The sequence below is a fragment of the Pipistrellus kuhlii genome, unplaced genomic scaffold (genome assembly GCF_014108245.1).
Source record: "Pipistrellus kuhlii isolate mPipKuh1 unplaced genomic scaffold, mPipKuh1.p scaffold_m20_p_15, whole genome shotgun sequence".
Classification (NCBI taxonomy): domain Eukaryota; kingdom Metazoa; phylum Chordata; class Mammalia; order Chiroptera; family Vespertilionidae; genus Pipistrellus; species Pipistrellus kuhlii.
The window spans coordinates 9520616-9532947 of NW_023425460.1; the positions used below are offsets into that span (position 1 = coordinate 9520616).

General features: G+C 42.4%; 1 protein-coding gene across 9 annotated transcripts in view; it reads left to right on the forward strand.

Annotated features, from left to right (window-relative positions):
• The window catches only part of ASCC1 (activating signal cointegrator 1 complex subunit 1), a 105135-nt gene extending 97724 nt beyond the window's left edge, over positions 1 to 7411 (forward strand). For 8 of the 9 annotated variants that reach the window (XM_036437799.2, XM_045581746.1, XM_045581747.1 and 5 more), the window contains exon 10: positions 5059 to 5663. In XM_036437799.2, the coding sequence (XP_036293692.1) occupies positions 5059 to 5175 (117 nt within the window). In that variant the 3' untranslated portion in view covers positions 5176 to 5663. Of the gene's footprint in view, positions 1 to 5058; positions 5664 to 6994 lie in introns of those variants that run through there. The other variant, XM_045581745.1, reaches the window with a different exon arrangement.
• The last annotated feature ends 4921 nt before the right edge of the window (positions 7412 to 12332 follow it).

Here is a 12332-nt window from a genome sequence, read left to right on the forward strand (position 1 = left end):
ATTTGGGATTCTTGATCATCACAAGAGCAGGCCTCTCTAAGAGTTTGGCTTATCCTTCCCTCTGGCACTCTTGAAAGTGGTTCTTTTCTTTTTTTAAAAAATCTTTATTGTTGAAAGTATTACATATGTCCCCTTTTTTTCTCCCATTGATCCCTTATAGACCACCCCTGCCCCAGGCCTTCACCACCCTATTGTCTGTGCCCATGGGCTATGCATATATGCACACAAGTTCATTTGTTGATCTCTTCCCCACCCCCAACCCCCACCTTTCCTCTGAGATACAACAGTTTGTTCCATGATGTCTCTGTATTTTATTCAACAGTTTATTTTGTTTATTAAATTCCACATATGAGTTGAGATCATGTGATACTTTGTCTTTTTCTGACTGGCTTATTTCGCTTACCATAATATTCTCCAGGTCCCTCTATGCTGTCATAGTATTTCATGGTGTAAATACACCACAGCGTTTTTATTCACTTGTCTACTGATGGCCACTTGAGCTGTTTCCAGATCTTAGAATTGTGTTGCTTTGAACATTGGGGTGCATATATTCCTTCTTATTGGTATTTCAAATTTCTTAGGATATATTCCTAGAAGTGGATTCATTGGGTCAAATGGCAGTTCCATATTTAATTATTTTGAGGAAACTTCATACTGTTTTCTATAATGGCTGCACCAGTCTGCAGTCCCACCATCAGTGTCCTAGGTTTCCCTGTTCTCCACATCCTCACCAACACTTGTCATTTGTTGATTTGTTGATGATAGCCATTTTGACAGGTGTGAGGTGATACCTTGTTGTCACTTTAATTTGCATCTTTTTGATGATCAGTGATGTTGAGCATTTTTTCTTTTTTAAAAAAAATATATTTTGTTGATTTTTTCAGAGAGGAAGAGAGAGGGATAGAGAGTTAGAAACATCGATGAGAGAGAATCATCGATCAGCTGCCTCTTGCACACCCCCTACTGGGAATGTGCCCACAACCAAGGTACCCTTGACTGGAATCGAACCCAGGACCTTTCAGTCTGCAGGGTGATGCTCTATCCACTGAGCCAAACCGGTTTCAGTGACGTTGAGCATTTTTTCATGTTTCTTGGCCATCTGTATGGCCACTTTGGAAAAGTTGTCTATTTAGGTCCTTTGCCCATTTTTTAATTGGGCTATTTACTAGGTGTATCGGTTAATAATGCAGATTTTTTTCAATAGATGGAGTTACACATATGTTGATATATATGTGATTTGATATGTATACTATTTTGTTGTATTGACTACAAGCTTCAAAACTTCATATGTCAAATTTGCTGAAGATATTAACATCATAGGTATTTTTTACGCTTAAAAATGTCGAATTTTGTGCCAAAAAAGTTATAATTTATTACTTTATTTTGAAGAAAAGTGCTGCTGAATACTTCAGGAAGCTTATGGTGAACATGCTCTATCTCATGATACTTGTGAATGCTGGTTTAAATGCTCTAAAAGTGATGATTTTTATTTGAAAGACAAAAAACATCTAGGTCAACCAAAAAAGTTTGAAGACCAACATTACAAGCATTATTGGATGCAGATGCATGTCAAACTCACAAACAACTTGCAGAAAGATTAGACATTGTTCAGCAAACAATTTCCGATCATGTACAAGCAATGGGAAAGATTTTTTTTTTCCTCATATATGCCTCAAGTTTATTAAAGATGCGCTATACACACATTTGCTACTAAAAATGGAAATAACACACCAAAAAATGTGTTACAAATTAAATGAGTGGTACAAGAATATGGTGTATGCCTAAAATGACTCCATGTCACAATTCTCAGCAATACCAGAAGGAGCACCTCGATGTAATAGGCAATAACTACAGCCACAATGAAACGCAGGTTCTTTCTTGTTCTTCTTGCGGTTTTGAATAGCCTCATTCCTTCGCCTCAGCCATATCGGAAACAGGCCTTTGAGGTCTCTTTTAAGACTTGCCATGGTTCTCACTCCACGTCTCCTCCTGTAGACCAGGCCATAACTCATCCCCACTACATACTCCGATTTTTCTTCTTTTCTGTCCTGCTGTTGGGGTGAATGATTTTATGGAAGGGAAGAGAACTGAATACTAGGGTTGAGAGTCAAGTTACTAAGGTTCTTGGCTAGTGCTTCTGAGACGGCTTGAGAGTCGGCTGAATATCCTTCATGGGACATCTGAGAAAGTGTATCCATTGGTGAATCCATTGCGAGTCTAGTCACGGCCTGAAGTTCCTCCTGGAGCCCGTCTGCAAAGAGTTCAAGCTGAAGATGATGCTCAAAACTCACAAGCAGCTACCAAGTAACCTGGAGAGAACAGGAGTCGGGAAAGATTTTAAAGGAAGAAAAATGGGTGTCACATCAACTGAACGAAAGGCAAATGGAAAACTGAAAAGTCATCAGTAAAATGTTGCTTCAATGGCATGAAAGAGTCTTTTTTGCATCGAATTGTGACTGGCAATGAAAAAGGGATTTATTATACTTTGAGAATCCCAAATGCACAAAATCATAGGGTGATCCAAGTCAACCATCAACATCGACTGCAAGGCCAAATTGTTTTGGAAAGAAGACAATGCTCTGTGTTTTGTGGGATCAGGAAGGTGTGGTGTATTATAAGCGTCTAAAACCAAGTGAATCATTAATACTGATCACTACCAACAACAAATAATCAATTTGAACCATGATTTGTTCATGAAACGACCAGAATGTTCCAGAAGACACAGCAAAGTAATTTTGCTTCATGATGGCGCACCATCACACACTTCAAAACCAGTTAAAGATCCATTAAAAGATCTTGCCTGGGAAGTAGTAACCCACCCCCTGAATTCACCAGACCTTGCTCCTTCAGATCACCATTTGTTCTGATCCTGAAAGGTGGGGAAATGTGTAGTTAGCAATGGACATTATTTTGAATAAAGCACTTTCAATGTTTCTTTTGAAATGATTGTGTTTTCTTTTATTACAAAATATGCTATTATTAACTGGTACACCTTGTATCTTCCTTTTGTTAAGTTGTGTGAGTTCCTTATATATTTGGATGTTAACCCTTTATCAGATGTATCATTGCCAAATATATTCTGCCATACAGTGGGCTCCCTTTCATTTTGTTGATGGTTTCTTTTGCTGTGCAGAAGCTTTTTTATTTTGATGTAGTCCCATTTGTTTATTTTCTCCTTAGTTTCCTTTGCCTTAGGAGATGTATCCACAAACATATTGCTACAAGAAATGTCTGAGATTTTGCTGCTTATGGTTTTTTCTAGGATTTTTATGGTTTCCTGTCTTACATTTAAGTCTTTTACTCATTTTGAGTTTATTCTTGTGTATGGTATAAGTTGGTGGTCTTCTCTCTCTCTCTCTCTCTCTCTCTCTCTCTCTCTCTCTCTCTCTCTCTCTCTCTTCATATATCTGTCCAATTTTCCCAACACCATTTATTGAAGAGACTGTCTTGCCTCCTTTGTTAAATATTAGTTGAGCGTAATGGCTTCGGTTGATTTCTGGGGTCTCTGTTCTGTTCCATTGATCTATTAATATATGTCTGTTCTTGTGCCAGTACCAGGCTGTCTTGATTACAGTGGCATTGTAGTATAACTTGATATCTGGTATTGTGATCCCTCCATCTTTGTTCTTCTTTCTCAAGATTGCTTTGTTCTTCTTTCTCAAAATTACAGTGGCTTTGTATTATAACTTGATATCTGATATTGTGGTCCTTCTAACTTTGTTCTTTTTCAGGCTATTTGGGGTCTTTATTGGTTGCATATGAATTTTTGGAGTATTTTTTCTAGTTCTGTGAAATATACCATTGGTAATTTAATAGGACTTGCATTGAATCTGTAGTTTGCTTTGGGTAGTGTGGACATTTTAATGATGTTAATTCTACCAATCCATGAACATGGCCTTTTAAGAGGTTGCCTGCATTTTCAGTTGTCTTCCCTGGCAGATAGCAACCTCGCTGTTTTTCACAGCCAGATGTTATGTGGGTATCGTTTCAGTTCTGGTGCTCTGTGTTGTAGAGCCTGGACTGGGCTTTACACTCCAGAGTTCTCAGTGGGAATTCCTCTACCCCACTGCTGAGATATCCCTCTGAAACTTCAGCTGCTGTCTGTGGGAGCCCAGCTAGCCCTTTTGTGCCTCCGTACTTCCTACCAGTCTCTATGCATCTCCACTTTCTGTTCTTGGTTACCAGGGTTCTCTCCAGCTAGTCTTCATTTGATTATTCAGGATGGTTTTTCTATACTTTAGTTGTAATTCCAGTTTGGTCCTGGGAGTGTGTCAGTGTAGCATCCACTTATTCTGCCGTAATTTTGGAATCTCTGAAAGTTGTTATTTTCTTTAATTGAATTTATTGTGGTGACATTGGTTAATAAAGTCATACAGATCACACTTGACAGTTTTTAAAGTGAAGAGTTATAATAAAGAGCATCTACTTTAGAATGCTGGCTTGAATCCACATCTGATGAAAGGCTTTTGATAAATATAATTTATACTTGCTATATCATCTGAAGGAAGTGTTGGTCTGGCTATGTTGTGTATTTAAGTGTTCTGTATTCTTCACTGCGTCATTAGAATCTTTCGTGGGTTGGGAATCTTCTATTTATTTTAGTCAATGCTTCCACTAAATGCTGTTGACTAGATAAAGGAATGTATTATATAAAAATTTATTCTGTCTGTAACAAAACTAGGATCCCCCATAACTGAAAGTCATAGTAGCTGCTTTGTTAGGCCCTGTGGATTAGGGTATTTGTTACAAGTTCTTGTTCATATCTGTTCAATAGATATCTTGGAATTAACATTTCAGACCTCTTCCTCTAGTTCATTTGTTGGAGGAGGCTTTAAGATTAATCAGAGAGAAGAAAGAGCTGTTCTTTTCTCACTCCCACTCCCTCTCCCACTCCCCTTCCCCACGATCATTTTTTACAATAAATCCGGAGAAGACAAAGCATGAGAAGTTTCTTGAGATTGTTCTGGTGTTTTTATAAGAGAGGCTGATGCTTAATATTTCCATCTGTAATTGTTTTTACTGGTAGATATTCATTCTGTTTTTATTCTTCCTTTTCAGCTGTTTGAGAACTTCTACTTTGGTACCTTAAAGCTCAATTCAATCCACATCTCTCAGCGGTTCTCCATAGACAGCTTTGGAAACTACGCTTCCTGTGGACAAATTGACTTCTCCTGAGGTGGATCTTGGGAAACCCTAGAAATGGAACATCTTCACAAGGTGCTGAGGGAAAATGTCTTCATTTTAATTGCCAACGAGGGATGTGGACTTGTGGATGGTGACTTTCCTGGGTGGTTCCCCATGGGCTCCATGGTGTCTCTGATGGCTGTCCACAGTCATCACACTGTTGGCCACGATGATTGTGGGCACCTGGAGAACTGTGCATGTAACCCTTGGCTTTTACAGGATCTTCTTTTCTTCCCAAAGCTCTTCTGTAGAAATGTACCTCGGAAACCCGTTGGAGCTCAGATTTGCATTATTTCTTATATACTGATTTTGCTCCAGCCATTAAAGTCGTTTGTATTAATACTTCAACAGAGAATTAAAGACATGTGGTTTATCCATCTAGATAAAATACCTATAATTTTTAGAAGGTTAGTTTTTTTTCTCCCTTCCCCTTGTACCCTAAATTTGTGTGTGTGTGATAAAAACAAGCATTTACTGAACACCTATTATGGGCCAGGCATTGTGCTAAGTGTATACATATTATTATTATACTTACTAATAAAATTAATATTATCATTAATGACAACACTATGAGGGAGGTACTAATACAGTCCCTGTTTTACATATGAGGAAATTGAGGACAGATTCCTAGCTGAAGGTCATATAACCAGGCAGTAGATAGTGTCAGGATCTGAACCCAGCCAGCCTGCACTTTTTAACACTGTGCTAAGCTGCATGGCCCTTAGCAGGGCTAGAGAGGGAACATGGAAGATGCCTGGCAGACCAGGATGGAGAGAACAGTGGTTATGGCTGTTCCACTATCCCTGGACCAAGCAGGAGGAAGACCACTTTGGATTCAGGACTCAGGATGTTTTGAAAAACTGGATTAGTTAGGAGTGCTCGTTTGTACCCTAATTTAAAAAAAATTTTTAATTGATTTTTAGAGAGGGAGGAGGGGAAAGGAAAAAACACATACATTAATTGGTGGCCTCCCATATGCACCTCAACTGAGGATCAAAGCTGCAGCCTAGGTATGCGCCCTGACCAGAATCAAACCCTAGACATCCTGGTTCACCAGAAGACACTCCAACCAACTGAGCCACACCGGCCAGGGCTGTACCCTAATTTTAATCACTACCCAGAATTTCTTTTTATTGTGGTAGAAAACACGTAACATAAAACTTACCATCCTAACCATTTTTAAGTGTACATTTCAGTAGTATTAAATAAGTACTTCATGTTGTTGTGAAACATCTCCAGAACTTCCTCACCTTGCAAATCTGAAACTCTGTATCTATTAAACAACTCTATTTCTCTCTCTCCTTAGACCCTGCAACCACCCCTTTGCTTCCTGTTTCTATGAATTTGACAGCAATAGGTACCTCATAAAAGTGGAGTCATTCAGTCTTTGTCTTTTTTGTGACTGGCTTATTCCATGTTGGTTCATCCATGTTGTAGCATGTGACAGGATTTCCTTTCTTTTTAAGGCCAGATAATATTCCATTATATTACTTACCACATTTTGTTTATTTATCCATCAATGGACACTTGAGTTCCTTGACCTCTTGGCATTTGTGAATAGTACTTTATGAACATGAGTGTACAAGCATGTCTTTGAGACCCTGCTTTCAATTCCTTACTACTAAGAATTTTATCTTTAGAAAAATAACTGTTACAACTTGCACCTTTTACTTTGATCTCTCCTTTTTCTTCTGAGGTTGGTACTGTTTTATATTTGTTAGATTCCCATCCCGCGCCTTCCCCTGCCCTTAGCCTTCCCCTGCCGCTGACGCAGTTACAGCATTGTAGCCCTTTTATGTTTACTTCTCAGGGCAGCAACAAGAGGAACGATGCTATCAGCAGGGCTGTGCAGAGATCCCTGGGAAAATGTCGGCTGCATAAGGTGCTGGGCAGTCCTTGCCTGCAGAACCAGAGGGAGGAAACTCAGCACAGCTCTGCCCCACCCATCAGTCCTGCCCCTGCTCTGATGCCAGGGAGCTCCAGCCTGGCTCTCACCTTCCATCTCTTCCTCCTTGCCCCCATTCCCCCCCCCCCCCCCTTTCTCTGCCCATGTCCTCTCTCTCCTTCATTCCTTATTCTTCTCTTGCTGCTTACTTTTCTGTTTAAGAAGTTTGATTCTGGGCCCTGTGTATCAAGGGCACTACATAGGGAGGGTTGTGTATAACACAGATTCGTTTATCACTGTGACTGCACAGGCCATTTCTGAATAAATGAATTTCCAAAGTAACTGCTTTTTTATATTTTCATATAACTTGGTAGTTTGACCCCCTTTGTATATGTTTGAAATACAGTGTTGCCATCACTTATTCACTGGCAAAGCTGTGCCATTAATTCAGAACTTACATGCTGGTGCCTATAGGATTGATTTCCCCCCCCAAAATTTTGTCCTAGTAATACTCATTTTTAAGTTGAGATTTTTACCTTGCTTGTTAGATGGCAGGTGGGAATGAGTACTCCCAGGAATAGTATTGAATGGGTTCAATGCCCTCATCTCCTCTGTTTCTTTCTGACAGCTTCCGCTGGGCAACCTTGCAAGAGGTAAAGATGCCTTCTTTTGGATGTCAGAGATTTATAACTTACATTTTTAAAAAATATATTTTATTGACTTTGTACAGAGAGGAAGAGAGAGGGATAGAGAGTTAGAAACATCGATGAGAGAGAGTCATCGATCAGCTGCCTCTTGCACACCCCCTACTGGGGATATGCCCGTAACCAAGGTACATGCCCTTGACTGGAATCGAACCCAGGACCCTTCAGTCCCCAAGCCGAAGCTCTATCCATTGAGCCAAACCGGTTTCGGCTATAACTTACATTTTTAATACACTTTAAAAATACATCTTTATTGAAAGTAATACAGATGTCCCCTTTCCCCCTCCATTTTTTAAAAATAGGTTTTTATTAATTTTTAGAGAGAGGGGGAAAGAGACAAACATCCATGTGAGAGCAGAACATTGATCAGCTACCAGGGATTTAGCCACAACCTGAGTGTGTTCCTTGGCCAGGAATCGGACTAGCAACATGGTACAACCCACTGAGCCACACCAGCCCACTGAGACACTGACTTCACCCCCAGTTCCTGGAAGAGGAAGAGGGAAAATGAATTTCTCCCCCCTTGATGCTGTTAGAAATAACGTGAGCCCCCAAAACAGGGATCCAAAGCATACAACAGGGCAGTATCTTCACTCCTGCAGGAGGGTGCAGCACACACCGAGTCTGACACAGGTCATCTGTCCCTCACTCCTGATTGGTCAGAGCTTAGGCTCACGTTTTGCGTGATTGGCTAATTTAAAGGAAAAAGGGAAGAGCTGACCTTTGCTATTTCAAAATGGTGGCCCCCCAGGGGAGCTGTAAGTCACATGAGCCAAAACGGCAACTGCCTAAACTCCCTCCTTTGACAGAAAAGATTGTTTCTCACAGTGCCTTCGGGTGTGGATGTCCAAGCCCAGGATGGCAGAGGTGAGAGAAGGGCTGTTGGTGTGGTTGTTAGTAGCTTTTTCTGTTGTTTTTTAATCAAATGTTCTTTTAAACAAATATAAAATAAGTTAACTTTGTGAAAGATTATCAAGCTATACCTACTTTATACTTTTTAAAATGTATGTTATACTTTAAATATTTGTCAGTAAATAAATTTCGTCATTCAGAGGTTACTCCTCCCTATACATTTAAGCACATCATATTGTTAAGCAGTTTTTCAGAAACAATAACAGCGAATATCAGCGGGACGCTCTCACTTGTGTTTGTGTAGAACTCGGCCTTCACAGCGCCCCCGTCATTTGGCAGGATCATCCTCCTCAGTTCACAAATGGAAGTTAAACTCACCAGAGGTCATGCAGCTGCACCAGTGGTTCTCGAAGTGTGGTCTGTGGGTTCCTGGGCGCCCCCAGAACCTGCTTTTGGGGGGTGGGGTGAGGTCCGCCCTATTGTCACAAACTAGAAAGGCATGGTTTGTCCTTTCTTAGCGTTCTCCAGGGAGTGTGCTGGGTCCCCAGGCTGCGCTGGCTCACCTTGAGTAATGTGTGCGCATGCGTCGCTGTCTCCAGGGAGGCGCGGGGCACAAATACATGTTTTTAGAGTTTGCCACGGTTTGTTTTCTACTTGTACGAGCTCTTACCAGCCGCTGTGGTTCAGCTGCGACTTACCATGCGCTGGACCGTGTCCCCGAGAAGTTGCATGCGGAAGCCCTGCCGCCTCGGCCTCACAGGTGACTGTAGGAGAGAAGGCTTCACAGAGGCAAGTAGTTCCAGGGGCCGAGGCTGCGGGGGCCCAACCGCCTGGCTGGCGTCCTTTCAGGGGAGGCCGGTTGGACACATGAACCTCAGGTCTGTGCACAGAAGAAGGCGAAGGTGGCCGTCGCAGACCAGGAGGAGGCGCCTGGGTACCACCAGCCCTACCAACCCCCGAATGTGGGGCTTGCAGCCAAATAAACCTATTGTGTAAGCCGCCCTGGCATTTTGTGCAGGCCCAGCCCTGACACACTTGCTATAATGCAGAAGCCAACCTACCTGTGGTGTTTCGAGCAGGACATGAAAGAGATTTGCAAAAATGTAAGACAATGCCACTCTTCTCACTGATTTTTTTAGGAGAAGAGATAGTTCTTCATCAAATACATTGTTTTGTTAATATGCAATGGGTTCATTCTTATTTTTAAATACATTAATTTTTTTTTTGTTTAAAAAAAACTGATTTAATACTTTTAGAGCAGCTTTAGGTTCACAGAGAAAGGCTAAGTTTCGTTTTAAAGTCCAGCAAATTAGAGCCACCTCTGTATCTCACAGAAACGAGTTCTTTGGGTCCTCGGTGAGCTCTGAGTGCACAGGACCCCGGAGGCCTCACCGTCTGAGAACTGCTGGGCTGCACTGTCCTTGCCTCGAGGGATGACGTTACACGTGATTTGTAATGAGCTTTCCTCACCCTGAGGTCGGTGGGGGATCACGTCCGCTGTCCTTAGATCCATGTCTGTCATTTATCTTCAGTGGCTGCACAGCTGCCCATTGTGTGTGTTCACAGGTAGCTCATGTGACGGTCAGTGAGCTGGTGTCCGGGTTTGGCTGTTGAAACAATTCTGGGTGGCACAGATTGAGCATTTGTCTCCTATGCTTGGGAGGTCATCTAGAAATGGGATTTAAGTGATTTTGAAGATGTGATTAAAGTGTTTTTATTTGGAACATAAGGTTTCTCCATTTTGTTTTACTCAATTATGAAATACAAACAGAACAATGCATAAAACATATGCATCCTTTGACAGACACACCCAGCAGCTTTTGGGCCCATTGGTTTGAAAGGCTGACCTGCTAGAAGTTGTCTCAGAGATTAGGAATACTGTTTCTTCATTATAAGCTACTAGAGGCCCAGTGCACAAAATTCATGCACTGGGGGAAGGGGTTCCCTCTCACCAGCCGTGAGCCTGGCTCCTGGCTGACCAGCACTCCCCCTGTGGGATCGAGCCGAAACTCCCCAACATCCCCTGAGGGATCCCGAATTGTGAGAGGGTGCAGGCCAGGCCGAGGGACTCCACAGGCGCATGATGGGATGGGAGAGAGACATGGGAGGTTGGCTGCCTGGGGGAGGGCTCCAGGACGTGTCCAGCCCCTCTAGCTCAGTCCCTATCCACAGGACCCCAGCAGCAAGCTAACCTACTGGTCGGAGTATCTGCCTTCTGGTGGTCAGTGCACATCATAGCGATTGGTTGACCTGTTGACCGTCTGCCCCTTGGTGGTCAGTGCAAGCGGTTAGCAACCTTAGTATACCATTAGCATATTAAGCTTTGATTGGTTGAACGGCTGACTGGTTGACCAGACATTTAGCATATTAGGTTTTTATTATATAGGATCATTATTGCCCATTTTCTACAACCCTTTTACCCGTCAGCTGTTGGTTTAACTAACAGTCTTCGACTGTTGGTTATTTGCTTTCAGCATGGGGCTGATACGGACCCAGCTTTCAGGTGCTACTGAAGTCAAGTCCATTGGAGGAGCTGCCCAGGAGTGTGGGAGACATTTTGACCTTCAAAGGTCTGGAAACAGCTACTGTCTTATTGATGGGCATCTTGTCGATGCCTTTCCACTCTCATTTTGGGAAACTTTGGTGATTGTCGACCAGGGACTTCGTAAGATAGTGTTGGCTTGGGAGCGCTATGATCCCAAGGACCTACCTCCGCATTGCCCCGGAGACATGTGATGCGCTTTGCTAACCAGACCAGGACTGAGAGGGTGGGAAAGGATGGCAACTTCGAGCACATCTCCAGAACCATGGGACCTCACAGCGTTCTCGTCCCACCCCAAGGGAAGAACTAACATTTTTTTAGATGCCCACTGTGCCCAGGCATAGTGCGTAATTTTGCGCAGGTTTCACAGCCACCTTCTGAGATGGTGGCATTATCATTGATTTATAGACGGAAAATAAGTTAGGTAATTTGCCCAGAATCCCGATTCCACTCCCAGTCTACATGACAATACACCGTGTTCTTCCTCTTCACACTGCTGCTACACAAACCAGCAAAGCTGCTTTATTTACTGGGACACGGAGACATCAGTGGCCATGGCCTCATCGCAGCACCACCTCTGAGTCCAACTGCAGAGGACAAAGAAAGCGCGGAAAGGGAGTTATTGTTCAGTCTTCCCGAGGGAACCCCGGCCCAAGCCCTCGAGGCTTTCAGAATTCCTAGGCCAGACTCAGTGACTGAGAGCCTTACAAACTGTGTTTTTTCCTACTGATTAGGATCATGTTTTCCATTGCCTTTGATTTTTTTTTTTTAAAGACCTCACCAACCAAGTTTGTTATTGTGTGCGTGTGTGTGTGTGTGTGTGTGTGTGTGTGTGTTTTAATAAAAACACAATCCAGGGCTCGGGTCCCAAATTTTCAATGTTTTGTCCTGTCAGATTATCTGTTTCCTCTTCAATTTATTTGTAATATAAACCTCACCTCATTTATGCTCTGATGATGCTGGGACTGTGCCCAGCCTTCCCAGCTGGTATGTCAACACATTTCTACAGGCAACGATAAGGGCCATAATTTTAACAAAAACCTAAACACTTCAAACAAAAGTAGCCCCCCCCCCTCAAACCCCCCCTTCCTGGCTCCCCTTCCCCAGTGGCTTATTAAAATCAACTTGAAGTCAAAACCGTGAGCAAATGTGCCTCTTCCAAATG